The 26395-nt window shown below is 39.7% G+C and overlaps 2 protein-coding genes across 7 annotated transcripts in view; both read left to right on the forward strand.

Annotated features, from left to right (window-relative positions):
* Nucleotides 1-26395, forward strand: part of LOC307098912 (olfactory receptor 7E24-like) — a gene marked incomplete at its 3' end in the record, with an annotated part of 280559 nt that overhangs the window by 27356 nt on the left and 226808 nt on the right. The window lies entirely within an intron of this gene.
* On the forward strand, nucleotides 3029-20264 carry ZNF699 (zinc finger protein 699). 6 transcript variants are annotated; one of them, XM_079770034.1, is made up of 6 exons: nucleotides 3029-3705; nucleotides 6660-6741; nucleotides 7960-8086; nucleotides 11857-11967; nucleotides 12376-12559; nucleotides 12908-20264. In XM_079770034.1, exons 2-6 carry the CDS (start codon nucleotides 6694-6696, stop codon nucleotides 14364-14366), a joined length of 1929 nt encoding a protein of 642 aa, XP_079626160.1. In that variant the 5' UTR covers nucleotides 3029-3705; nucleotides 6660-6693; the 3' UTR covers nucleotides 14367-20264. The 6 variants fall into 6 exon arrangements, with proteins under 6 accessions (XP_079626160.1, XP_079626162.1, XP_079626161.1 ...); XM_079770035.1 differs by lacking the exon at nucleotides 3029-3705 and adding an exon at nucleotides 6144-6440; XM_079770036.1 differs by lacking the exon at nucleotides 11857-11967.

Genomic DNA, 26395 nt, shown 5'->3' on the forward strand with positions numbered 1-26395 from the left:
CTGATTTTCATTATGTTCGAGTTAAAAGTATAAGAGCTTAACCATTAATTTTAGATACTAACAGAAAAAGAAAAGTTTATTATAATTTGGGAGAATTCTCTTTTTTCCCCTTTAAAAATATTTTTTTATTGTTGATAGTATTACAGATATCTCCCATTTTGCTCCCTTAGTACCCCTTCTCCCAGTCCCTCCCTCCTGGTCTTCACCACCCTATTGCCCGTGTCCTTGGGCTATGCATATCTATATCCTACCTAATAATAGACAAATATGCAAATTGACCGTACCTTCGCTATGCCCACGATTGGCCAGGAGGCGCGGGGGGGCGGGACTCGGGGTAGCCGGGGTGGCCGATTGGGCCGGCGTCTGTGCCATGGCTGTGCTGTGGCACAGAAGGGGCCTCTGGGGCAGCGAGCTCACGTCCCGCCGTGGACCATCAAAAGCAGGGGAGCTGGGTGCCTGTCCGCTCCGGCACCAGGCCTTTCAGAAGCCTCCACCATGCTGGAGACTTCTGAAAGGCCTGGTGCACCAGCGGACAGGCACCCAGCTCCCCCGTGATCGAAAGCAAAAGCGTGTAGGGGACCCTACATGTGCATGATTTAATCATGCACTGGGCCTCTAGTATATATATAAAAGGCTAATATGCAAAGTGTCCCCTCAGGAGTTCGACTGGGAGACCGGGAGTTTAATTGCTTGCTATGACATGCTCTGACCACCAGGGGGTGGCACAGAATGAAGGAAGGCCCTGGCCAGAAGCCGGCAGCCAGGGAAGGAAAGCCCCAGCCAGCAGCTGGAAGACCCTGATTGGCCCTGATCACCGGCCAGGCCTATAGATCCTACCTGTGCACGATTTTCATGCACTGGGTCTCTAGTAAGTATATAAATTCTTTGGTTTATCTCTTATCATCCCCCTGATCTCCACATTAAGGTATAGCCCCACATCGGGTCTTATTTTATTGGTCAATTAATTTTGTTTATTAGATTCCACAAATAAGTGAGATCAGGTGATATTTGTCTTCCTCAGATTGACTTCTCAATAGTAGCCTTGAGTTGGTCAAATGCTAACTGTGCAGTGACTTCCCACAGCAGAGATCCAGGTGTGTCATTAATCATGTCATAGAAGGAGGCAGACTATTTAAGTTGGTAATATAGTTTACAATAAGTCTTTTTAAAAAAAATACATTTTTTTATTTTTTACAGAGAGGAAGAGAGAGGGATAGAGAGTTAGAAACATCGATGAGAGAGAAACATCGATCAGCTGCCTCCTGCACACCTCCTATTGGGGATGTACCCGCAACCAAGGTACATGCCCTTGACCGGAATCGAACCTGGGACATTTCAGTCCAAAGGCCAATGCTCTACCCACTGAGCCAAACCGGTTAGGGCCATAATAATTCTTGAGAATCCTCTAAGAGTCTAAGTTGTCTTGGTAAAAGGGGAGGAAATTTTGAATGGCTGTTATTCTCTGGTGTGAGAGACTTGCTTCCCAGGGTTGTCTTTGACTGGTGAACCTGTAGTCTGATTGTACTGTAATTTATGCTCATAAACTTTATGTCATTATATAGCTAAAGTTTTCCAGAGATAAAGAGATTCCTGTTGAGAAGAGGTTAGATCAGCTGAACATAAAAGGAATTCATCTACATCTAGAATTAAGGTAGAAGAGGGAGGTTGGAATTCTGGGAGATTATGTCACATTATTTATCTTTGAACTTCTATTAATTTTCTTGTATTCTCTCTAATATATCCCTTGACAAAAGCAGGCTGAACTTGTTAAAAACAAACAGAAGTTCCAAGGAGGGTAGCTAAGCCCGTGGTCAGGAACCAGATAAGAAACTAAAGGACCACAACTTAGAAACAGGTTTGCACTGGAAATATCCAAGATAGCGCCTGAAACCCCTTCCCAAGTGACCTCTTGACAAACTTTTCTTCATTAGCATACTGAAAATCACACCCAGCGGTGGAGATTTCACATTAAAATAAAACATGAAATGCATGGCTAGGCATGTTCCCAGAATGTTTGCTCCCTGGGAAATCCCAGAACTGAGATCTCCTCCCTTGAAAATACCTACATTCCCAAATCCCCAGAATCAGGCAGAAGGTATTTTTAGAACTTTAGCTCCTTCTCCATTCCTTGGCCAAAGAATAAACATTCTGATCTGCCTTACCAAACAGTTTTGTTCTATTGGTACGAGCTACACTGGGCAGAGCTGCGATTTTGGGTCCCTCACCTGCAAGGGGTCGGTGACAATTATGGCTGAGAACCGGAAGGAAGCCCGAAGGGCCTTTAGTGAGCACCGGTAGCATCAGAGTGCAGGTGTATTGTTTTGTCATGTGAAAGTGAAAAGGTATTGGAAATACAGATGTAAAGGAATAGTAGAGGAGGTTGAACAGAGAGTCCTACTACTGTGAAGTGTGTTGATTTTAGAGGTAAAAAGCCAGAACAGCATCAGGGTTAGGGGCCACAAGAAATGTGGGCACACACTACAGTTTACAGACCTTACGTTTTTTTGCAAGACAATATCCACTCCATTTTTAAAAAAGAGAACAGGATGGTGCAGAGGCTGGCACATTCTAATGAGAGGACTGACTGGGTGGAAGGGAGGTCTCATGGATCGGTATAGGCCCGTGGTTGGCAAACTGCGGCTCTTTGGCCCCTTGAGTGTGGCTCTTCCACAAAATACCACGGCCTGGGCGAGTCTATTTTGAAGAAGTGGCGTTAGAAGAAGTTTAAGTTTAAAACATTTGGCTCTCAAAAGAAATTTCAATCGTAGTACTGTTGATATTTGGCTCTGTGGACTAATGAGTTTGGCGACCACTGGACTATAGGCTTACGTTTTGTGTCCTGTTCTCCTGTTCTGGAGAGCCTGGATTGGAGGCCCTACCTTGCCTCTAGCCCTCGGCCTGGCCCCACCGTAAGCCCCGCCTCTCTGAATATTCAACTAAGCCCGCCCCCCTGACCTGGTCCGCCCCCTGACCTGGTCCCGCCCCCTGACCTGGTCCCGCCCCCTGACCTGGTCCCGCCCCACGGACATCCAACCCCAACTCCTGCGCTGATCCGGTCCCAGGACCCAACCGGGTCTCTTCTGGGAGGAAATTGGCAGTTCGCCACTCAAAGCTGGAAGCACCCCCGCCCCGCTCCCCACCCCTCGCAGCCCCTCCGCCTCTGGTACCCCCATTTCCCAGCTCCCGAGCCCCCGCCTCTTTGCTGGGTGCAGCGCAAAATCCGGAAGCCAATGCTTGCTTTTGCGCGTGCGCGAGCGGCCGGCCTGGTCTCCCCGCACCCTCCAGGCGGCGGAGGTCAATTTTCACCCGGGTCCTCAGCCTCCGCGGCTTCGGTGCGGCCTCCCCCAGGTCCCCAGCGTCGGAAGCGGAGAGCTCGGCCTTGGGGAGGCCAGCGATCACAGGGTGGCTGCCGCCGGGACCCCGCGCCCGGGCCTCCCTCCCGTCGCCGCGCCGTTTCCTGAGCCCGGTCCGCCCGGCTAGCGGCTGGGTGCGCGTCCCCGACTCACTGCGCGGGGACCTCTGGGCTGGGTCCAGCAGGCGGAGTGAGAGCGAAGTAGATTGGAGAATCACCTTCTTTCATTCTCCTCCCAAAGCGTCCTTTGCTCTCTTTCCAAAAAGGAAAAGCATCCCTGCCATTCGGGTCACGGGACGAGAGCCTCTCCTCGTTGCCTCTGCGCTGATGGGTGGATTTCGGCGGCGTGTTCGGTGAGCACGGCTGACATTTGCCTCAACTACGCCCCCACCTCTTCCCTCCGAGTGCAAGAGATAGCATTAAACCTTAATTTTACCCGGCCGAGGGCTTCCGTTTGCTACATTATATTTAATGTATGTGCTGCCCAAGCGAGCACAGCTACATTATATTCAGGTGCATAAAAGTGAACTGATTATTAAATACCCTTATAATCATCCGCGCCGAATGCAGCAATGCATTTTAATCATTTAGATTTTTTTTTTGAATTTCACACACAAAGTGTGATCAACTGTCAGTTTCAGCCTCCCCCCCCCCCCCGCCCCCTTGTACCTTGTATTTCTTTTTTACTTTATTGTACTGCCAGGACCTTCATCCAGTTCAATGTAAAATAGCATGGAATTTGTATCCTTTCGTTGTGTCTGATCCCAGAGGGAATTATTCTACCCTTAAGTAGGATGTTTACTGTAGGTATTTGTGGATTTTTTTCCTAGTAAAACTCGTTCCCTTCTAGTTCTGGTGGGTTAAATTGTTATCACCAATGAACATTAATATAGATCAATCACTAGTTTGTGTCTAGTAAATCAAACTGTGTATGATCTTTTTCTGTTAATGTGGTGAATTTTATTAATTGATGATTCCATTTTCAACCACATTTTATTCTTAGGATGAAACGAACTTAGTTTGTGATTAATATATTTTTCATTTCTTGACTATACTAATATGTTATTTGCACTGATGTGTATGATATCTTTTTTTAAGTTGTATTTTTCTGGTCTTGGAAATACTGGAGAAAATAATCCCCCCCCCCCCCCCATGGAATTTTGAATATTTTACTTATTTGGTGAGCTTGTTGGTAAAACTATTTGTAACTTTTACTTCTTACATGGGTATGTTTTAAATTAGAGATTTTTTTCTTTAATGATTGAATATAATCAAGTTCTGTATTTATTTTAAATAATTGCTGGAAAATTGTATTTCTCTCTCTCAAAATTTATTCATTACCTGTACGTTTTCATATCTAATCCCTTAGTTTTTTTTTTGTTATAATCTCCCTGGTAACATCTGAAATTGTGACTTATTCCTAACTTCCTTTATCTGTGCCCTGTTGTTTTTAGAATTGCCATGGGTTTGTCGACTTCATTAGTTTTCAAAGGACAGATTGCTACCTTTTCTGATTCTGTTTATTAGTTTTTTAAAGTATCATTAATTATGCCTCGTTTTCACTTTTCTTTCTAACCCTTTATGCTATTCTTTTCCCAGCCTTATAAGTCAGTAGTTAGCCTATTGATACTGATTTTTTCTTCTCTGGGAATTGATGGTATTTATAAGTATATAAATATATATACCACACCAGCTATGGATTTCCATTGTTTTCTGAAACAGTTATTTTAATTTTCTGCTTCTATCCTGCCATATAGTAGCCCTGACTCCCTAAGATAAGTATGTGTGCATCTCCTTATCCCTACAATGCACTGCATTTTTATATAGCATATACTACCACCACTTGATATTTTAATTTACTGCCCTCCCTAAAAAAAATTATGAAGTCCATGTGCTTCAGTATTTTTCTCTTTTGTTCAGTCCCTGCATCTCCTGTGACTGCATGTAATAGGATCAGGGGAAATATTACATAAATAAATATGCAGTGAAGGAGCAGGCAGTAGGGGCATTAAGAGAAGCATCCTTGCTCAAGACATAGGTCTTAGTCAAGAGAAGGAGCTCAAAGATAAAACCTTGGAACAGACTACTTCATTTGTCTACTCTGCACAGTGTGTCCAACAGGGTTCAGGCCAGACCCTGGTAATGTTAGGGAACAAGGGCCTCACTAACAACTAGGTTGTAAGGTTTACGTTCAGAAATATGCTCACTGGCCATTTGGACTTGAGATAAATAGACCTGCATACCCACCCTGAGAGAGCAGCTTTCTAACTGGGTAACATTGAGTGCGTGGTTAATTGACTCTAAGATTCTTCAGCTATAAATTAGTTGTAATAATATCTGATTTGCAGCGTTTCTATGAGATATAAATAATTTCTTTGCAAAGATGTGGGCATCTCTTTGCAAAGTCATTCTCACATCATGGTTGCTCACATGGAACATATTATTATTATAGTAAAATCTGTGGTGGACTATTCAGTTTTTATTGGCTTTAAAATACATACGTGATCCACTGCAGTGGAAGAAACACTTGTGTTTTCATTATTTGAAATTTGTGCGACAGCACTGTAGATATTACTATCAGAGATGACACACATTCCTCACTTCACTTAAGTATTATTTTCTGCTTCTGTACAGACAGCATTTAGCATGAGGATTATAGCATGGTAGTCTTCTCTGCTTCCTTGTGTGGAATTTAGTTAGTTGATTCTCTCATAAACCAGGTTTCAGGGATCCTGCATCCCATGGGGGTGGGGGGGGGGGAGTCCAGTGATCAGGGGCTGAGCAGTAATGCCTGTTAGCTTGCCAAGGGGTGCAGAAGTAAGGAATATTGGGAACGGAGCACCCAGAAGTCAGTGCTTTCTTGGATTTGAGACAGAGTGTATATTCTTAGGATATTCTTAAGGTTGAAGGTATTGCCTGGAACTTTTAATGCTTTTCATTATCATGGGCAAATTGATTTTAGTATTAGCTAAGTTTTTAGAGTTCAGTTAACTTACTTGTAAAATGGGACTATTAACCTTTTTTTTTTTTTTTTTTTAAAAAAAAAAGGCCAACAAGAACTAGAGCATAGTTTCTAGCTCTACACGAGGTAACATTGCTCCACTTTCTTACAAGATCAGCGTGTGCTTGCTTGGGTGAATGCATGTGCATGTGTGGGTATATATATATATATTTTTTTTTTGTGTGTGTGTGTGTGTGTGTGTTTTGGGTGGAATGGTAACTCATAATGTGCTGCAGCATCCAAGCTCATGAGTGTGCAAATTGTGGGGAGATCTAAATTGTGATGTCTTTTTTTCTCCTGCCTCAGCTATAACTTCTCAATCGTCTGCCTTTCTTCATGAATGGACAAAGAAAGAAGAGCTGCTGAGTCACAGAAAAACATGACACAGGTAGTTAAGAGCTAATAATTCTCCAAAAGAATATACCTATTTCACCAGTTCATCGGTCTGATTGTTTAGAGCAGGGATCAGCAACCTGTTTCTTTGTTGGGCCACATGGTATGTTAGGCTTTAAAGGCCTGAGTTTCTGTTGGAACTCAACTCTGTCACTGTAGTGTGATAGCAGCCATAGATATCATATAAACATGTTTGATTGTGTTCCAATAAAACTTTACTTACACAAACAGGTGATAGGCTAGCTAGATTTAGCCCTGGTCTAGAGTCTAAGAAAATATGGCCAGCTGGGGGCCTGGGTTGAAAAGTTGTGCTGTCTGCAGCCTTCTCGGCCTGTCGGGTTTATGAAAATAAAGGAAAGCTCCCTTTCTCTCAGTGCATTTTTATTCATTAAAACCTCATCCAGCCCTAACTGGTTTGGCTTAGTGGATAGAGTGTCGGCCTGCGGACTCAAGGGTCCCAGGTTCGATTCCGGTCAAGGGCATGTACCTTGGTTGCAGGCACATCCCCAGTAGGGAGTGTGCAGGAGGCAGCTGATTGATGTTTCTCTCTCATCGATGTTTTAACTCTCTATTCCTCTCCCTTTCTCTCTGTAAAAAATCAATAAAATATATTAAAAAACAAAACAAAACAAAAAAAACCTCATCCAGATTTGAACCTTCGTTTCATGTTGTGCTGATTGCTATAGTGGGAGAGAAGGAAGCAGGTGAAATTGTTTCTCACTTAACATTGTTGGTAGGTTCTGCGACTTAAAGCAAAACAACGGATACGGAAACCAGTTTCACCATAGATTGCTATAGATGAGTTAAGTTCTCACAGCATCATTATAACAAAATGAAGTCATTCGAGGACCTGCTGTATTTAATTTTTAGACCGGTTCTCTCATTTTTGCTATATGCCCTGGACTGTTCTGGATCATTATAAGATTGGAATTGTTTACCATTGAACCATGGAGAGATAAATTGAGTGTTTTAGAGGTTTCATTCAGTCTGGGAGACAGGATTTGATCAGTCAGGAAGGATGTGTGGGGAGAAAGATCTGATGGCTGAGTCCATAAAATCTTTAGAACTTTGATGTTAGGAGACCATAAAATCTTTAGAACTTCCCATGACTGGATTCTTAGTCCCTTTCCCCTGTATTGTCAGCATCATCCATCCTCCTGAACACATTTGGGGAGTTGATACCTTTCTGATCAGAATATGTGGGATGTTTCAGGACTCAGTGGTCTTTGAGGATGTTGCTGTGGACTTCAGCCAGGAGGAGTGGGCTTTGCTGGATCGTGCTCAGAGGAGCCTCTACAGAGAGGTGATGCTGGAGAACTTCCAGAATCTGGTCTCGCTCGGTAAGAATAGCAGCATTCCTTTATTTAGTTGTTTAGAAAACAAATCTGACAACTCCACCTTATTCCTTATGCTAGGATTTGGGCTGAAGAATTGGAATTCATTGGTGAATAAGACAGACATGGTCACTGACCCCAAGGAACCTGTAGTCTAGGGGCTTCACCATGAAAATAAATATCTGTGTGCTGAACTGACTTTTTATCGTGGTTGAAAGTGTGGGCATACCTAACTGGTTTGGCTCAGTGGATAGAGCGTCGGTCTGTGGACTAAAGGGTCCTGGGTTCGATTCCAGTGAAAGGCACATGCCCAGTGGGGGGCGTGCAGGAGGCAACTAATCAATGATTCTCTCTCATCATTAATGTTTCTATCTCTTTCCCTCTCCCTTTCTCTCTGAAATCAATTATATATATATATATATATATATATATATATATATATTAGAAGCCCGTTGCACGAAGTTTCGTGCAATAGACTTTCCTTCACCTGGCTGCCAGCACCAGTTTTCCGCCAGCACCAGTTTTCGTCTGGCCACCTGCTGATTGAAGCGCCTCCTGAAGGCTGAGGGCGGGACTCGGGAGGCGCTCTGATGGGGGGCGGTGGCCAGAGGAAAACTGGTGCTGGCGGAAAACTGGTGCCGGCAGCCATGCAATCGGCCACCCCACCGGAGTCTTCCGCGGGCCCCATTCCGTTTAGGCCTGCGGGAGGAGCGGGGAACGGGGACTCGCAAGTCCCCGCCCCTTGCTCCTACTGCCAGCCAATTGGCCACCCTGAGTCCCACCCCCCCGCGCCTCCAGCAGGCCCAATCGTGGGCGTAGCGGAGTGATGCAATTTGCATATTGCCTTTTTATTATGTAGGATATATATATATATATGTATGTATGTATGTATATATAGGGGGGCATAGATTTGAGGGGTCTCTTAGTGACCCAGGGAGGTTTATGGTTTGGGACCTTTTGAGAATTTGCTGCCATCAATGCCCTTTACTAAAAGACCACTGGCAACATACCTAACGTTAAACAGGTTGGGTTAATTATTCAGTGCTTCAGGGGAGAGCACATGACATAGGGAGCTGTGGGGTGTCATAGTAAGAGGGTATTAGAAAGTACATATTATAGGATTTGAACTTTGGTTGAGTGATTGGGGGAGGGGTCTATGCAAGCAGGCTGTATTAGTTTACTGGGTCTTTTGTAACAAAATACTACAAACTGGATGACTAAAAACAAAAGAAACCTATTCTTTCACATTTCTGAATCTGGAGGTCCAAAATCAAGGTGTCAGCAGGGCCTTGCCCCTTCTGAAAGCTCTTTGGAAAAAATCCTGCCTGTCTCTTCCTGGCTTTTGGTGGTGGCCAGAAATAAATCCTTGGTATTCTTGACTGGCAGATACATTGCTCTGGTCTCTGCCTCCATCTTCTCTCTGTCTCTAAGTCTCTCCCTCTGTGTAAGGACACTAGTTATTGGATTTAGGGCCCACCCTACTCCAGTATAACTTCAGCTTAACGTGATTATATCTGCAATGACCCTATTTCCAAATAAGGAAGCATTCTGAGGTTCTGCACACGAATTAAAAAAAAACCCACCCACAAACATTTATTTATTTTTAGAGCAGTTTTAGGTTCACAGCAAAATTGAACAGAAGGTATAGCGATTTCCCATATACCACTTTACCCTTACACATGCACAGCCTTCCCTGCTACCAACACCCCCCATCAGAGTGGGTTATTTGTTACAATTGATGAACCTGCATTGACATATCCTCATCACCTGAGTCCATAGTTTACATTGGGCTTCACTCTTGGTGTACCTTCTACGGTTTGGACAAATATATGATGACCCACTGTCATAATATCATACAGAGTAGTTTTACTCTCCTAAATCTTCTGTGCCCAGTCGATTCATCCCTCCTTCCCTTTTAACCCCTGGCAAGTATGGATGTTTTTACTATGTCCATAGTTTTCTCTTTTCGAGAATGTCATGTATTTGGAATTATACGGTATACATGTATGTAGCCTTTTCACATTGGCTTTTTTCAGTTAGTAACATGCATTGAAAGTTCTTTTATTTCTTGACAGTTCATTTCTTCTTAGCACTGAATATAATATTCCGTTGTCTTGGTATACCACCATCTATTTATCAATTCACCTACAGAAGGGCATCTTTACTGCTTCTAACTTTGGGCAATTATGAATAAAGCTTCTGTAAATGTGTGTGCAAATTTTGTTTGGACATGTTTTCAACTCATTTGGGTAAAGTCAAAAGAGCAGGATTGTCTGATCTATGGGAATGTTATGTTTAGTTTTATAAAAAAAACACAGCCTGTCTTCCAAGGTGGCTGCACCATATTGCATTCCCACCAGCAATGAATGAGAATTCCTGATGTTCCACATCCTAACCAGCATTTGGTGTTGTCAGTGTTTCAGATTTTGGCCATTCTCATAGATATATGGTGGTATCTCATTGCTTTTTTTTTTTTTTTTTTTAACTATTTTTAAAAGAAGATATTTTTATTGATTTCAGAGAGTAAGGAGGAGGGAGAGAAAGAAATAGAAACATCAATGATGAGAGAGAATCGTTGATCGGCTGCCTCCTGTACGCCCCCTACTGGAGACCGAGCCTGTAACCTGGGCATATGCCCTTATCAATTCTTCCTTTTGTAGATGATGCCTTTGGTGTTGTATCTAGCAAGTCATTGCCAAGCCCATTGCCATTCCCAAGTCATCTAGATTTCTCTCCTATTATCTTTTAAGAGTTTTATAGTTTTACATTTTAAATTTAGGTCTGTAATTAATTTCTGTGAAGAGTATAAAGTTTGTGTCTGGATTCATTTTTTGAATGTTAATATCTAGTTCTAGTCTTTGTTAAAAAGACTATTTTTTCTCCATTGTATTGCCTTTGCTCCTTTTTAAAAAAATCAGTTGACTATTTTTATGGGCCTATTTCTGAACTCTATTCTGTTTCATTAATCTATTTAGACATGGATTAAAAATAAATTTTTTTTTGGTTAATTTTCACATGAGGATATTTTTTTCATTGTTTTTTTTCAGAGAGTGGAAGGATGGAAGGAAGGAGGAGAGATAGAGCTAGAGATAGATAGATAGAGGGAGACAGAATGTAAGAGAGACACATTGACTGGTTGCCTCCCATATGGGGTGGGGAGTGAACCTGAAACCCAGGTACGTGCCCTTGACCAGGAATTGAACCCATGACCCTTTGGTGCGTGGGCTGATGCTCCAACTGCTGAGCCACACCGGCCAGGGCTGGATATGGATTTCGGGTGAACACTGTTTAACCCACTTGGATTGAACTCACTTGGGTAGATTGGATGCTAATAGAAAGTGGGGAAAATTCTATAATTGGGTATTTTGTGGGTGGCATAGTGCCTGTTTTTAGACTAAATTTTTGCCTGTTCTTAGGCTAAATTTTGAAATGGCCTTATTTCATTTTACAATGGTATCAGAGTAACCTTGTCTAAGATTGGTATTCTGTGAGATTATTTGTGTTCAGCAGGAGAACAAAATGTCCTGGTTGTAAGTAGCAGACCAACTTCTAGTAATACTGAGGATTAGATATGAAAGTCAGATCAGTTCTAGACATCAGAGGCTATGTCACAACTCCTCCTCCCCTTAAAAATTCTTTGGACAAACATTTTGTTGTAAATTCACACTTGCCCCATATTTATAGTATCAGAAGACCGAAGTTTTTCCTTGTCTCATGGATATGTTTATGGTTCCTCATTGTTTTCTTTCACGTGATTTGCCTTTCTGCATTAATAGGGTATCCACTACATGCACCCTGTCTGATCTCCCAGTGGAAACAAGAGGAGGACCTGGAGATATCAAAGAGAGGGACTATCCATGGGGAGCACCAGGAAGGCAAGAATTCTTGTGAGAAATTGTCCTGGTGGAGGATATTACATTTGGAAACATAAAATAAAAGCAAAATGAAACTTTTGTCTGAGAGGCAGATTTTCCACAGACACCATTGATTACTGTTATGACATTTTATTAGTCCTCTTACACTTTCTTTGTTTTTGGAAAAGACTTTCCTCTTTGTAAGTTAGTATTTGTTCATGTACATTTTATCCAGTTCCTTTTTGTTTTATTCTCCTAATAATACTCTGTTCATGTTACCATCAGTCTCAGTCTTCATGGAATTATTTTTTAGTCAGTTGCTTACCATATTGACCCTTGTGCTTATTACCAAAGTCTTGAAACAGCCATAGTATCAAAGTCTTGAAATAGCCATAGTGCCAAAAGCCCTGTGCTCATAGGTACCTTTACCTTTTGTTTCAGGTTTGGAGACTCAACTTAAAAGTAATGAATCAGTCACTTCGCAAGACATTTATGGAGAAAAAGCATCCAATCAACAGAGAATAGAAAGATTCAAAAAGGATGATTCCTGGTCATCCATTTTGTACAAAAACTGGGAATACCATTGCATTGATTATAAGAACAAAAACCCCAAGAGACATTTGAGGTGAGTGCCATTCATATAAAAGAAAGTGGTACCTCAGAAGAGAATCTTAAAAAGTCATGAAATTTAAAAAGCATGTACATAATACTTGGTAAAAAATTGTGATTTCATAAAGAATTTTCATAAGATATTACCCCCCCCCCCCCAAATGAGACAGATCTTCAATGTTTGACAGTTGTAAGCAATTATGAGAAAAATCCGATTAATAAAAATTCAGTGATAAATATTGGCTATTGTAGAGCCCTTTGTGAGAACTTTCAGCTTATAACTTGACAGGGCAAAAACATACATAGTTACTGAAAATGGTAAAAATGTATTTATTACTAATAATGTGCTTTTTGTTTTTGAAAGAAGTAATGTGGTAGAGGACATCTATGAACATAATGAAGAAAATCAGTGTGGACAAACCTTCAACCAAATTTCAAATCTTAATATGCCCAAAAGAACTACTGAGATAAAATCCTATGAATGTCATGAATGTAAAAAGGTCTTCACGGATCATTTATCCCTTAAGAATCACATCGGCTCTCACACTGGAAGCAAACCCTATCAGTGTAAGGAATGTGGGAAAGCTTTCCATTTTCTCGCTTGTTTCAAGAAGCATATGAAAACTCCAACAGAAGAGAAACCCTATGAATGTAAGGAGTGTACCAAAGCCTTCGGCTGTTCTTCATTCTTTAGGGCACATATGAAGATTCACATGGGAAAGACAAACTATGAATGTGAGGAATGTGGAAAACACTTTAGCTGTTCTTCATCCCTCACAGAACACAAAAGAATCCATAGTGGAGATAAGCCTTATGAATGTAAGGAATGTGGGAAGGCCTTTAGTTGCTCCTCCTCACTCTCCAAACACAAACGAATTCATAGTGGAGATAAGCCATATGAATGTAAGCAATGTGGGAAAGCCTTTAGTTCTTCCTCTCATCTTATAATACATATAAGAATTCATACTGGAGAGAAGCCTTACGAATGTAAAGAGTGTGGAAAGGCCTTCAGTGAGTCCTCAAAACTCACTGTACACGTCAGAACACATACAGGAGAGAAACCCTATAAATGTAAGGAATGTGGGAAGGCCTACAATTGTCCCTCCTCCTTAAGTATCCATATGAGAAAACATACTGGAGAGAAACCCTATGAATGTCTGGAATGTGGAAAAGCCTTCTATCTTCTAACTTCCCTTAATACACATGTGAAAAATCAAAGTAGAGAGAAACCGTATGAATGTAAGGAATGTGGAAAAGCCTTTAGTTGTCCCTCATCCTTTAGAGCACACGTGAGAGATCACATTGGAAAGATACAATACGAATGTAAGGAATGTGGGAAGGCCTTTAGTCGTTCCTCATCCCTCACTGAACACTTGAGAACTCACAGTGGAGAGAAGCCTTATGAATGTAAGGAATGTGGGAAAGCCTTTATTAGTTCCTCCCACCTTACAGTACATGTAAGAACTCACACTGGAGAGAAACCTTATGAATGTAAGAAATGTGGAAAAGCCTTTATTTATCCTTCAGCTCTTAGGATTCATATGAGAACACACACTGGGGAGAAACCCTATGAATGTAAGGAATGTGGGAAAACCTTTCGTCATTCTTCATACCTAACTGTACATGCCAGAATGCACACTGGAGAGAAACCGTTTGAGTGTCTGGAATGTGGGAAAGCCTTCAGTTGTCCCTCATCCTTTCGAAGACATGTAAGAAGCCACACTGGAGAGAAACCATATGAATGTAAAGAATGTGGGAAAGCCTTTGTCTGCCCTGCCTACTTTCGAAGACATGTAAAAACTCACACTAGAGAAAACATATAAATGTAAGCAGTATGGGAATGTCTGCAAAGCTTTTCAAATCTTAGGCAACATATGAGATCTCACATTGTGGAGACATCCTCTGACTAAGAAAGGAAATTGTTGCTCATCTTTATGAAGACTTGAGAATTTACAACTGAGTGAAACCCTTTGTAAACCATGTGGTAATGCCTTCATGAATATCACATTTTATTGGTCAAAATTCATAAGAAATAAGTCTATAAGAAAATTCATACTAGAATCAAAGATCAGTGTCTTACCCTTAAAGTTGAATGTTGGCTCACTGATTTCTGGTTTTTAGTTACTTAATTTAAAAAAATTTTTAAATTTATTTATTGATTTTAGAGAGTGGAAGGAACAGAGAAATATTGATTTGAGAGAGAGAGAGAGAGAGAGAGAGAGAGATCAATTAGTTCTATTTATTTATGTATCCATTAGTTGATTCTTATAGATACCCTGACTGGGGATTGAACCCACAACCTTGAGGTATCAGGATAGTGTTCTAACCAGCTGAGCTGCCTGGCCAGGGTTCTGGTTTTAATTTTCTGATATGAATATTTAGGGTGATAAATTTCCCTTCAGTACCTTTTAGCTCTAATATGTTTTATTCTGAGTTCCTTTTATTTTGGTTCAGATGTAAATTTTATTTCCATTACTAAGGCTTAAAGTGCATTTTTTCACATACAGACAACAGTGGTCCTTTTTTTAAAAATTAGTTTCTGATAAACTCTCATTGTTCTCTAAGTGTTCAGTGATTATGGGATGGACTCTTGTATTTGTAATTTCTTTTATAACTTTCTTTTGTAATTGGTAATTTCATTTTGATCTAGTACAACATGTACTGGAAATTGCTTACTCAATATTTTCCCCCTTTTTACTAAAAAACTGTTTGTGAAGTTATCAGTTTTTACTACTCAAAGGTTTTTCTGCCTAATAAGTAATTTCAGCAGAAATTAAGTGTGAAGGTCTTGAAAGAAGTGTCTCATCTGATATGTAGTTTTTGTATTTTGTTCTTTGTCCTTGCTCATGGCTGGGAATTGGACCCAATGTTTTCAGAGTAAAAAGATCTTGTGAGAAGAAAGTTTGAAGCAAAGCTGGTTGGGCTGGCTTCTGTGTGTTAATTTGGCATGGCTGGGACTTCATTTCCCAGAATCACTTCCTTATGTAGTTCCAGGTTAGAGTTGTCAAACTAGTTTGTTTGATAATTAGAAGGCAGAGGATAGAATCTCTTATTTTTAGTTTAGTGACACCATGAGACAGTGAGACAGATGCATAGGTGCCTGTGGGCTCTAGTTTCCAGTCATTTTCCTAATTATTGGTCTTACCAACCAATATTGGTTCAAATGGAATAGTGAGTGCTTAAGTTACCTAACAAGCAGCAGTTCCATGAACATCTCTGTAAGTTTCTCTATCATGGCCGTATATAGCCTCTTAGATTTGAGGGCAAGTTTTAGCATTGTCATTTTGCTGATTTATTACCATCCTTTGGCACACCAACTGATTATATAGAGTTGGCCCCAGTTTGGAGCAGCACTGTTATCTCTGTAGTCCAGTCCCATTATGTCACTCTGCCCAAAGGGAACGATACACCTATGTAAGTTCATTGTGATCTCAAAACAAGAAGAGCAACCACAATTTTGACTTTTATTACAATTTATTAGGATTGCTTGTTCTTGATCTTTATATATATGTTAAAATACAACTGTACAGTTATATGTTTGGCTTTTCTCAACATAATGTTTCTTTGCCTTCTAATTGTTTTTTTGGCAGACTTACACTGATTTCTCTTGGTAAATGCTTTGTACGTGAAAATAAGATTAGTAAATCAAAGGGTAGACTTCATGTTTAGTTTGGTAGGTATTTCGCTCTTTCAAATATGTTTATTCCACCTTTAATTATAAAATCAATGCATGAAAATTCTAATTGTTTCAAATATCTGGCCAGCACTTTCTAATTTTAGTCATTGAGTGGAAGTTGTGGTAATATATATTTTTTTCTTTTAAAAATTGTTGACAATATTACAGATGTCCTCCATCCCCCCCCCCCAACTACCCCCATTTACCCACTTCCATCCAGCCCCCACCCCTCCCTCTGATCATCACCACACTGTTGTCTGTGTCCATGGGTTATGCACATACATTCTCTCATCCAGTCCCCCCTACCTGTTCCCTCTGACAGCTGTCAGTTTGTTCCATGTATCCACACCTCTGGTTCTGTTTTGTTCATCAGTTTATTTTGTTCATTAGATTCCACATATAAGTGAGTTCGTATGGTATTTGTCTTTCTCTCTGGCTTATTTCACTTAGCATAATAATCTCCAGGTCCATCCATGCTATTGCAAAAGGTAAGAGTTTTCTCTTTTTTTACAGCTACATAGTATTCCATTGCGTAAATGTAACAGTTTTTTTAAAAAAAAGATTTTTAAAAATTGATTTTTAGAGAGAGGAAGGGAGAGTGAAAAAGAGAAAGAAACATCAATGTGAGAGAGAAACATCGATCAACTGCCTCCTGCACATGTCTCCCCCTCATCTCTTCCTTCACCATCAATGATGGTGCCCACAACCTGGGCATGTGTCCTGACCAGGAATTGAACTGGCAAACCTTTGGTGCATGAGTTGATGTCCAATCAACTGAGCCAAATTGGTCAGGGATACCACAGTTTTTTTTATCCACTCCTGATGGGCACTTTCCAGATCTTGGTTATTGTAAATAACACTGCTGTGAACATAGTGGCGCATATATCCTTTCTGCTTGGTGTTTTGAGATTCTTAAGATATATTCCCAGAAGTGGGATCACTGGGTCAACAGGCTGTTCTGTTTGTAATTTTTTGAGGAAACTCTATACTGTTTTCCACAGTGGCTGTACCAGTCTGCATTCCCACCAGCAGTGTATCAGGTTTTCCTTTTCTCCACATCCTCACCAAAACTAGTTGTTTGTTGATTGCTTGATGGCAGCCATTCTGGTTGGTGGGAGATGATACCTCATTGTAGTTTTAATATGCTTCTCTCTGAGGATTAAGGACTATGAGCATTTTTTCATATGTGTATTGGTCATCTGTATGTCCTCTGGAGAAGTGTCCATTCAGGTTCTTTGCCCAATTTTTAATCAGATTGTTTGTCTTCTTAGTGTTGAGTTGTATAAGTTCTTTATAGATATTGGAAATTAACCCTTTATCATGTGTATTATTGGCAAATATGTTCTACCATACAGTGGGTCTCCTTTTTGTTTTGTTGATAGTTTCTTTTGCTGTGCTGAAGCTTTTTTGTTTAGATGTAGTCCCATTTGTTTATATTTTCATTTGTTTCTCTTGGCCTAGGAGATGTATAGGAGAAAATACTGCTATTTGAGGTGTCTGAGATTTTACTGCCTATGTTCTTCTAGGTTTTTATGGTTTTGCAACTTTTAAGTTTTCTATCCACTTTGAATTTATTCTTGTATATGGTGTAAGTTGGTAGTCTGTTTCATTTTTTTTTTTTGCATATACCTGTCCAGTTTTCCCATCACCATTTATGGAGGAGACTATCGTTACTCCATTGTATGTTCTTGCCTCCCTTGTCAAATATGAATTAACCATAGAGATGTGGGTTGATTTCTGGGCTCTGTCCTGTTCCATTGGTCTGTATGCCTGTTCTTGTGCCAGTACCAGGCTGTTTTGATGACAGTGACCTTGTAGTATAGTTTAATATCTGGTGTTGTGATCCCTCCAGCTTTATTTCTTAAGAATGCTGATGTTATTTGGGGCCTATTTTGGTTCCATGTAAATTTTTGAAATATTTGTTCTAGGTCAGTGAAATATGCGTTGGTATTTTAATAGAAATTGCGTCAAATCTAAGATTGCTTTGGTAGTATGGACATTTTAATGATATTAATTCTTCCAGTCCATGTACAGGTGGTTTTTTTCACCTTGGTTAAGTTTATTTCTGGGTACCTTATGTTTTTGTTGCAATATAAAATGGGATTGTTTTCTTAGTTTCTCATTCTGATAGTTCATTATCTATAATAATAAAAGGACGTCATTCCGGATGTCCTTCTGGATGAAGCTGGGGCTGGAGTGAAGCCCGGGTCCTGGGTGCCTGCCGGCGGCTGAAGGGAAGCCGCCTGGGTCCCAGGTGCCAGAGGGAAGCCGGTGCCAGCAGCCGGGGGGAAGGAAGGGCTACTCTTGCACGAATTTTCATGCATCTGGCCTCTAGTTGTATAAAAAGGCTACTAAACCCTGGCCAGGTGGCCCAGTTGGTTGGAGCATCATCCCATACACCAAAAGGTATGTGTTCAATTCCTGGTCAGGGTACATGCCTAGGTTGTGGGTCCAATCCCCGTTTTGGGCACATATGGTAGGCAACTGATCAATGTTTCTCTCATATCGATATTTCTCTTTCTTCCCTTCCTCTCTCTCTAAAATCAATAAATCATTGGGTGAAGATTAAAATAAAATAAAAATGGTACCAATTTCTGAATATTAATTTTGTATCCTCCTACATTCCTGCATTCATTTATTAGATCTGGTAGTTTTTGGTGGAATCTTTAAGGTTTTCTATGTACACTATCATGTCATCTGCGAATAATGACAGTTTTACTTCCTCCTTTCCAATTTGGATGTCTTCTTGTCTGATTGTTGTGTCTAGGACTTCCAATGCTATGTTGAATAAGACTGGTAAAAGCAGACATCCCTGTCTTGTTCCTGATCTTAAGGGGAATGCTTTTAGATTTTGCCCACTGAGTATGATGGCTGTAGGTTTTTCATATTGTGGCCTTTACTATGTTGAAGTATGGTTCCTCTGTTGCCCCTTTGCTGAGGATTTTTATCATGAATGGGTGCTGGTTTTTTGTTTTGGTTGTAATTTGTATTTACTTGACATGAATTAATATTGAATACTTTTTTATGTGCTTGTTGGCTCTTTAGACATCTTTAATGAGAATATCTGTTGAAGCATTTACCCATTTTTTTTTTTATTTGAAGGGTTTCTTTCTGGTTACTTGTCCTTTATTGTATGTGTGTCTATCTCTATAGTTACATACATATACATGCCATATATTATATATATGTTATAATATGTATATTATATATACATATATTGCAGGAAACTTTTTGTAGTCTCTGGCTTGTGTCTTCACTCTTTTCCTATTTGTTAGCTATAAAGGGAATCTATTGGTTTTATTACTGGAAAGTCCTTGGGTATTAGTGGTTTCAGGCATGGCTAGATCTTGGGGCTAAAAAAAATTATCTGGATGAATTCTGTTTCAGTATCTTGCTGTACATCTTCCTGTATTCACTATTTTTCTTGGCAGGCTATCTCTCTTCATAGTCGGCCCCAGAAGATTCAAGCCACTTTCTTTCCAGGTTGGATTCTCAGGGAGAAGAGAGTGATGGTCATTTGGGACAATTTCAATATGATTACTACAATTGAATCTTATTGGCTCACTTGCCCACTGTTATCCAATGGAATGTAAAACTCCAATTTGTTTAGACTGGCTCCTACACTCATCCAGAAACCAGAGTAGAGTCTATACTTGCCTTCTCTAATCATCATTTGTTTCTTTATTAGTTTTAGAATCTCCTTATCAATTTTAAAATAAAATTGGGACCATGCTTGGAATTGAATTGATTTTATAGAATAACCTGAATGAATTTATGGAATAACCGGAATGATATTGACAGCTTTATATTAAGTCTCCAAAATGATAAATGTAATATAATTGTCCATTTATGTGGGTCATCTTTAAATTCTTTTAACTGTGTTTTGTAGTTTTAATTGAAGAGGTATTGAATACATTTATTTAATTTATTTCTAGGTATGTAGTATGTTTTGCTTTGTAAATAGTTTTATTTATTTTCTTTTTGGTTTTTCAGGCTAGCACATAGAATTGCAATTTATTTTTGTACATTGATCTTTTATCCTGTGACATTTATAAAGTTAAATATTTATTCAAATATTTATGGCTTATTTTAGATTTTCTGTGTATACAATCCTGTCAATAACAATAAAAAATTCTAAACTTTATCTTTTATTTTTCTTGCCTCATTGCTTTATAGTGATGAATAGATATGATGAAAACAAACATCTTTGCCTTGTTTCTGATTTTAGGGGACAGTGTTCCATATTTCACCATTAAGCATAAAAACAGCTCTTGAATTTTTCATAGTTAATGGCATCTTTTAGGCAAGCACTATCTTTTTAACCATCTATATCATATGGGCTCTCTATGTTATGGAAGGAATGTTAAAAGGAAGGAGAAAATCCAGTCAATAAAATATGAGAGACCAAGATTGCTTGTATCGTTGAGTGAAAACATATGGCACATTGTTATTATATACACCAGAGGGCCGGTGCACGAAATTCATGCACTTGGGGGGGGGGGGTCGGAGGGTTGTCCCTCCGCCCAGCCTGCACCCTCTCCAATCTAGGACCCCTCAGGGGATGTCTGACTGCCAGTTTAGGCCCAATAAACAGGCGGTCGGATTTTCCTCTCACAATCCAGGACTGCTGGCTCCCAGCTGCTCACCTGCCTGCCTGCCTGGTTGCCCCTAACCACTTCTGCCTGCCAGCCTGATCATCCCCTAACCACTCCCCTGCCAGCCTGATGTACGCCTAACTGCTCCCCTGCCGGCTCAATCACCCCAACTGCCCTCCCCTGCTGGCCTGGTCACCCACAAATGCCCTCCCTTGCCGGCCCAGACACCCTCAACTGCCCTCCCTTGCAGGCCTGGTTGCCCCCAACTGCCCCTCCCTGCCGGCCTGGTCGCCCCTAACTGCCCTCCCCTGCTGGCCCGGTCCCCCCCAACTTCCCTCCCCTGCTGGACTGGTTCTCCCCAACTGCCTTCCCTGCCGGCCTGGTTGTCCCTAACTGCTCTCCCCTGCCAGCCATTTTGTGGCAGCCATCTCTGACCACATGGGGGCGGCCATCTTGTGTGAGGATGTGAGGGTCAATTTGCATATTACCTCTTTATTATATAGGATATTGATTGATAGCTACGGTTTATTGAGTGATTACTATGTCAGACACTATTTGAAGCACTTTATAGCTATAATGCATTACTCTTCACAAATAAACATTGAGATAAATGCTGTCATTATCTACATTTTACAGATAGAGAAAAAGAGGCAGAAAAACAGCTTGCCCAAAGTCACATAGCTTTTAAGTAGCTAAATCTGTGTGGCTTCAGAATTCACATTTTACCTACCACATATTATTATTAAATAGAGTAATTTGTGGAGATAGTATCTGTTGCACAGCAATAATTGCTGACTTTTTTAGCTTCAATATTAACTCAAGGTACAACTTCTGAACAGTAATTTGTAATAGTGAACATTTAAAAAAATTTACCATGTGCCACATACTCATGGATCCTCTTTTCTTAACACAAAAACTTAAACTTTAGCCCTGGCTGGTATAGTTCAGTTGGTTGGAGCATCATCCCACACACTGAAAGGTCACGAGTTTGATTCCCCATCATGTCACATGCCTGTGTTGTGGGTTCAGTCCCCAATTGGGGCATATGTGAGAGGCAACCAATCGATGTTTCTCTTTCTATCCCTTTCTCTAAAATCAATAAGTATATCCTTGGGTAAGGATTTAAAAAAATTAACTGGAAAATTTAGTGTTATAAATTGATTGCTTCTGATTTCCAGATGAATGTCCTCCTTCAGTAATCCTCTCATTTTCTCTCCCCCTCCCCTGTTTTGATTTTTTTTGTGCCAAAAAATGAAACAAAATTCTCCCTCCCCCAAATGTTCAAGTGTACAGTACAATGTCAATCATGTACACATTGTTAGTACACATTGTTAGGAACAGATCCCCAGACTTCCTCTTCCCCATCCTTCATGACTGAAACTATACCCAGCCAACAACAACTCCCCACCACCCCTTCCTCTCAGCCTCTGGTAGCCATCATTCTACTTTCTATGAGTTTAATTACTTTAGATGCCTCATGTAAATGGAATCATACAGTATTTGTCTTTTTTGTGACTTATTTTACTTAGCATAATTTTATGAAGATTCACTCATATATATGACAGCATTTTCTGTTTTAAAGCTCAATAATATTCCATTCTTATATGAACCACATTTTTTTTATCCATTGATCTGTGAATGGATACTTAGGTTGCTTCCACCTTTTGGCTATTGTGAATAATGCCACAATAAACATGAGAGTGCAAATATCTCTTATCTTCTCTGAGCCTCAGATTTTTAATAGCAAATTTGGATCTTCACTTACCTTCCAAATAGGACTGCCAGATTTATCAGGAAAAAAACAACAAAACATGCCCAAATTGGAATTTCAGAAAACAATGTATTTGAGACATACTTGTACCAAACAATTCTTCGTTGGTTATCAGAAATTCAGTTTTCAATGGGCATTTTGTATTGTATCTGACAACTCTACTTCTAAGGTCACTATGAAGATTAGACAATGTTATAAAATCTGTCAGTCATATGGCAAGTTTACATCAAATGTGGTATCTATTTTTATTCTATATGTTTGCATTAAAATAAGAATCCCAGGAATTAAAAATTAATTTGATATTGCTATCTTTATGATCTTGGACAAGTTTAACCCTTTGCACTTGCTTGCTTTTTTCTTGATTCCTTTATTCTAATGCTAACTGTGTTGAGTCACACTCGACATCCGAGTGCAAAAGGTTAAGCCGTGATCCTGAGCACTTCACCTAACTTCTAAGTTTATTACAAAGTATGATCTTTGGGTGCAGACTAGGGTGCCACCTTGTTTTTATAAATAAAATTGTATTGGAACAAAGCCTTGCTCATTCATGTATGTGTTGTTGATGGCTACTTTTGTGCTATGATGACAGAGTTGAGTCGTTATAACAAAGACCATATGGCCCACAAAGCCTAAAATATTTACTATCTGCTTCTTTACAGGAAAACTTGCTGACCCTTTCTTGATGTTATTGGGGTCATTGTTCACTTTATGGGGTTTTGCTGAGGAGAAACCAATGTATGTAAAATGCTTAGAACAGTGGCACATAGTAGAGGATCAATGAGTGGAAGTTGTGGTTATCATATTAAGAGGCCAAAGGAAAAAAAATACACAAAATTTCTAGAGATGTTAAAATGGCATTTGGTAAATTATAACCCATTCCAGATTAGAAATATTAACAGAACAAGAATATAAAGAACAAAATATGTACAGTAAACTAGAACTAGTATGAGGTTTAATGCAGGAAACTTGGAATCATGTTCATCATAGTGAATAAAGTTACAAGTTCATTCTATCACTATTATATTTCTACTAGTAGAAGAGGTAACCTCTGCATTAGGACAGAAACTTAAAAAAAGGAAAGAGACCACAATAATGAGTAATTTCAGATAATATGATTGTACTCATGGAAAACAACTAGAACCACTCTTAGAATAAAGAAGAGTTCTAGAAAAAGAAGAAATGATTAAAAAGCATGAGGATAGTTTAAGGGACTTTGGGAAAATGCATCATCGGGATACAAGAGGTAGAAGAAACTGATTGGGATAGAGATATGTGTGAAGAAATAATGACAGGAAACTTTCCCTACCCTGATGAAGGAAAAAGTCACACAAATTCAGGAAGCACAGAGGGTCCCAATCAAGATAAATCCATAATTAAAATGGCAAAGGTTAAAGACAAAGAGAATCTTAAAGACAGCAAAGGAGAGATAGTAACCTACAAGGGAGCTCCCATTAGGCTGTCAACTGATTTCTCAACAGAAATGCTCTAGGCCAGAGGGAATGGCATGAAGTTTTTAATGAAAAACAAGGATCTTAAACCAAGACTACTCTATCCAGCAAGGCTATCATTTAAACTTGAAGGTGAAATAAAGATCTTTCTAGACAGAAGAGGGCTAAAGGAGTTTATTGCCACAGAACAAGCATTGCAATAATTGCTAAAGGGACTGCTGTAAGAAGAAGAAGAAATAGAAAGGAACATAGGCATAAAGACTAAAAATGGAATAAATAAGTACTTATCCTATATAATAAAACCCTAATATGCAAATTGACCAAACGGCAAAATGACTGGTCGCTATGATGTGCACTAACCACCAAGGGCAGACGCTCAATGCAGGAGCTGCACCCTGGTGGTCAGTGTGCTCCCACAGGGGGAGCGCTGCTCAGCCAGAAGCTGGGCTCACAGCTGGCGAGTGCAGCAGCGGTGGGGGGAGCCTTTCCCACCTCCACTGCAGGCAGGTGGTAAGGAGTGAAGGGTCCTGGATTGCAAGAGCCCCAGACTGAGAGGGATGTCTGACTGCCGGCTTAGGGGTCCTGGACTGCGAGAGGGCGCAGGCCGGGCTGAGGGACCCCCTGACACACACACCAGTGCATGAATCTCATGCACTGGGCCTCTAGTCAATAATAACCTAAAATGTAAATGGATTAAATGCTCCAATGAAAAGACACAGAAACTGAATGGATAAGAAAAAATGACCTGGGCAAAATGGACAAATTCCTAGACACATACAATTTTTCAAAACTCAACTAGGAAGAATCAGAGAACCTAAATAGGCCAATAACATCTAATGAAATTGAAACAGTTATTAAAAAACTTCCCAACAAACAAAAGTCCTGAGCCGGATGACTTCACAGGCAAATTATAAACATTCAAAGAAGAACTCATACCTATCCTTTTGAAACTATTGCAGAAAATTCAAGAGGAAGGAAGACTTCCAAGCTGTTTTTACGAGGACAGCATTATCCTAATTGCAAATCCAGATAAAGGCACCACACAGAAAGAAAACTATAGGTCAATGTCCCTGATGAACATAGATGTTTAATCCCCAATGAAATATTAGGAGATAGGATCCAACAATACATTAAAAAGATCACACACCATGATCAAGTGGGATTTATTACAGGGATGCAAGGTTGGTAAAATATTTGCAAATAATTAAATATGATACATCATTTAAATAAAATGAAGGATAAAAACACAAGATCTTATCAATCAATACAGAAAATGCATTTGACAAAATACAAAACCCATTTATGATAAAAACTCTCAAAAAAGTGGGAATACAGGGACCATACCTCAACATAATAAAGACCATGGAAGAAAAACCTAGAGCCAACATCATACTCAATGGGCAAAAACAAAAAGTGCTTCACTTAAGATCAGGAGCAAGACAGGGCTGTCCGCTTTCACCACCCTTATTAAACATAGTACTGATAGTACTAACCACAGCGATCACACAAGAAGAAAAAAATAAAAGGAAGAAGTTAAATTGTCATTATTTATAGATGACATGATACTGTACCTAGAAATCACTAAGGACTCCACCAAGAACTACTGTATTAGACTTTAGAAATGAATTTGGCAAAGTATCAGGATACAATATTAATATCTAGAAATCAATGGCATTTTTATAAAAAAGAATGAACTGTCAGAAACTAAAAAGAAAAATCCCATTTATCATTGCAACAATAAAAAAATAAAGTACCAAGGAATAAACTTAACCAAGGTGGTAAAAGACCTGTATGCAGAAAACTACAGGATGTTGAAAAAAGAAATAGAGGAAGATACAAACAAGTGGAAGCATATACTGTATTCATGGATTGGAAGATTAATATTATAAAAATGTCCATACTACCCAAAGCAATTGATAGATTCAATACCTAGTAAAATAGCAATGGTATATTTCATGAATCTAGAACAAATATCCCAAAATTTTATATGGAACCAAAATACCCCAAATAGCTGTTGGAATCTTGAGAAAGAAGAACAAAGTTGGAGTGATCATAATACAGATATCAAACTATATTACAAAGCCATTGTAATATAAATAGCCTTGTACTGGCACAAGAACAAACATGTAGGTTAATGGAACAGAACAGAGAGCCCAGAAATCAACCCGCATCTCTGTGGTTAATGCATATTTGACAAAGGAGGCAAGAGCATACAACAGAATAAAGACTATCTCTTCAATGAAAGGTATTGGGAAATTGGACAGGTACATAAAAATAGAATGAAAGAAAGGAAGAAAGAAAGGAAAGAGACCACCAGCTTATATCATATACAAGAAAAAATTCAAAATGGATAAAAGAGTTA

This window comes from Cnephaeus nilssonii, assembly GCF_951640355.1.
Source record: "Cnephaeus nilssonii genome assembly, chromosome: 5".
Classification (NCBI taxonomy): domain Eukaryota; kingdom Metazoa; phylum Chordata; class Mammalia; order Chiroptera; family Vespertilionidae; genus Cnephaeus; species Cnephaeus nilssonii.

Coding starts and splice junctions, on each gene's coding strand:
- ZNF699 (XM_079770031.1), top strand. CDS start 11,652: ATGAAAGTCAGATCAGTTCTAGACATCAGAGGCTATGTCACAACTCCT. Junction 11,968..12,375: donor CCAGGAAGGCAAGAATTCTT/GTGAGAAATTGT, acceptor CTTTTGTTTCAG/GTTTGGAGACTCAACTTAAA. Junction 12,560..12,907: donor AACCCCAAGAGACATTTGAG/GTGAGTGCCATT, acceptor TGTTTTTGAAAG/AAGTAATGTGGTAGAGGACA.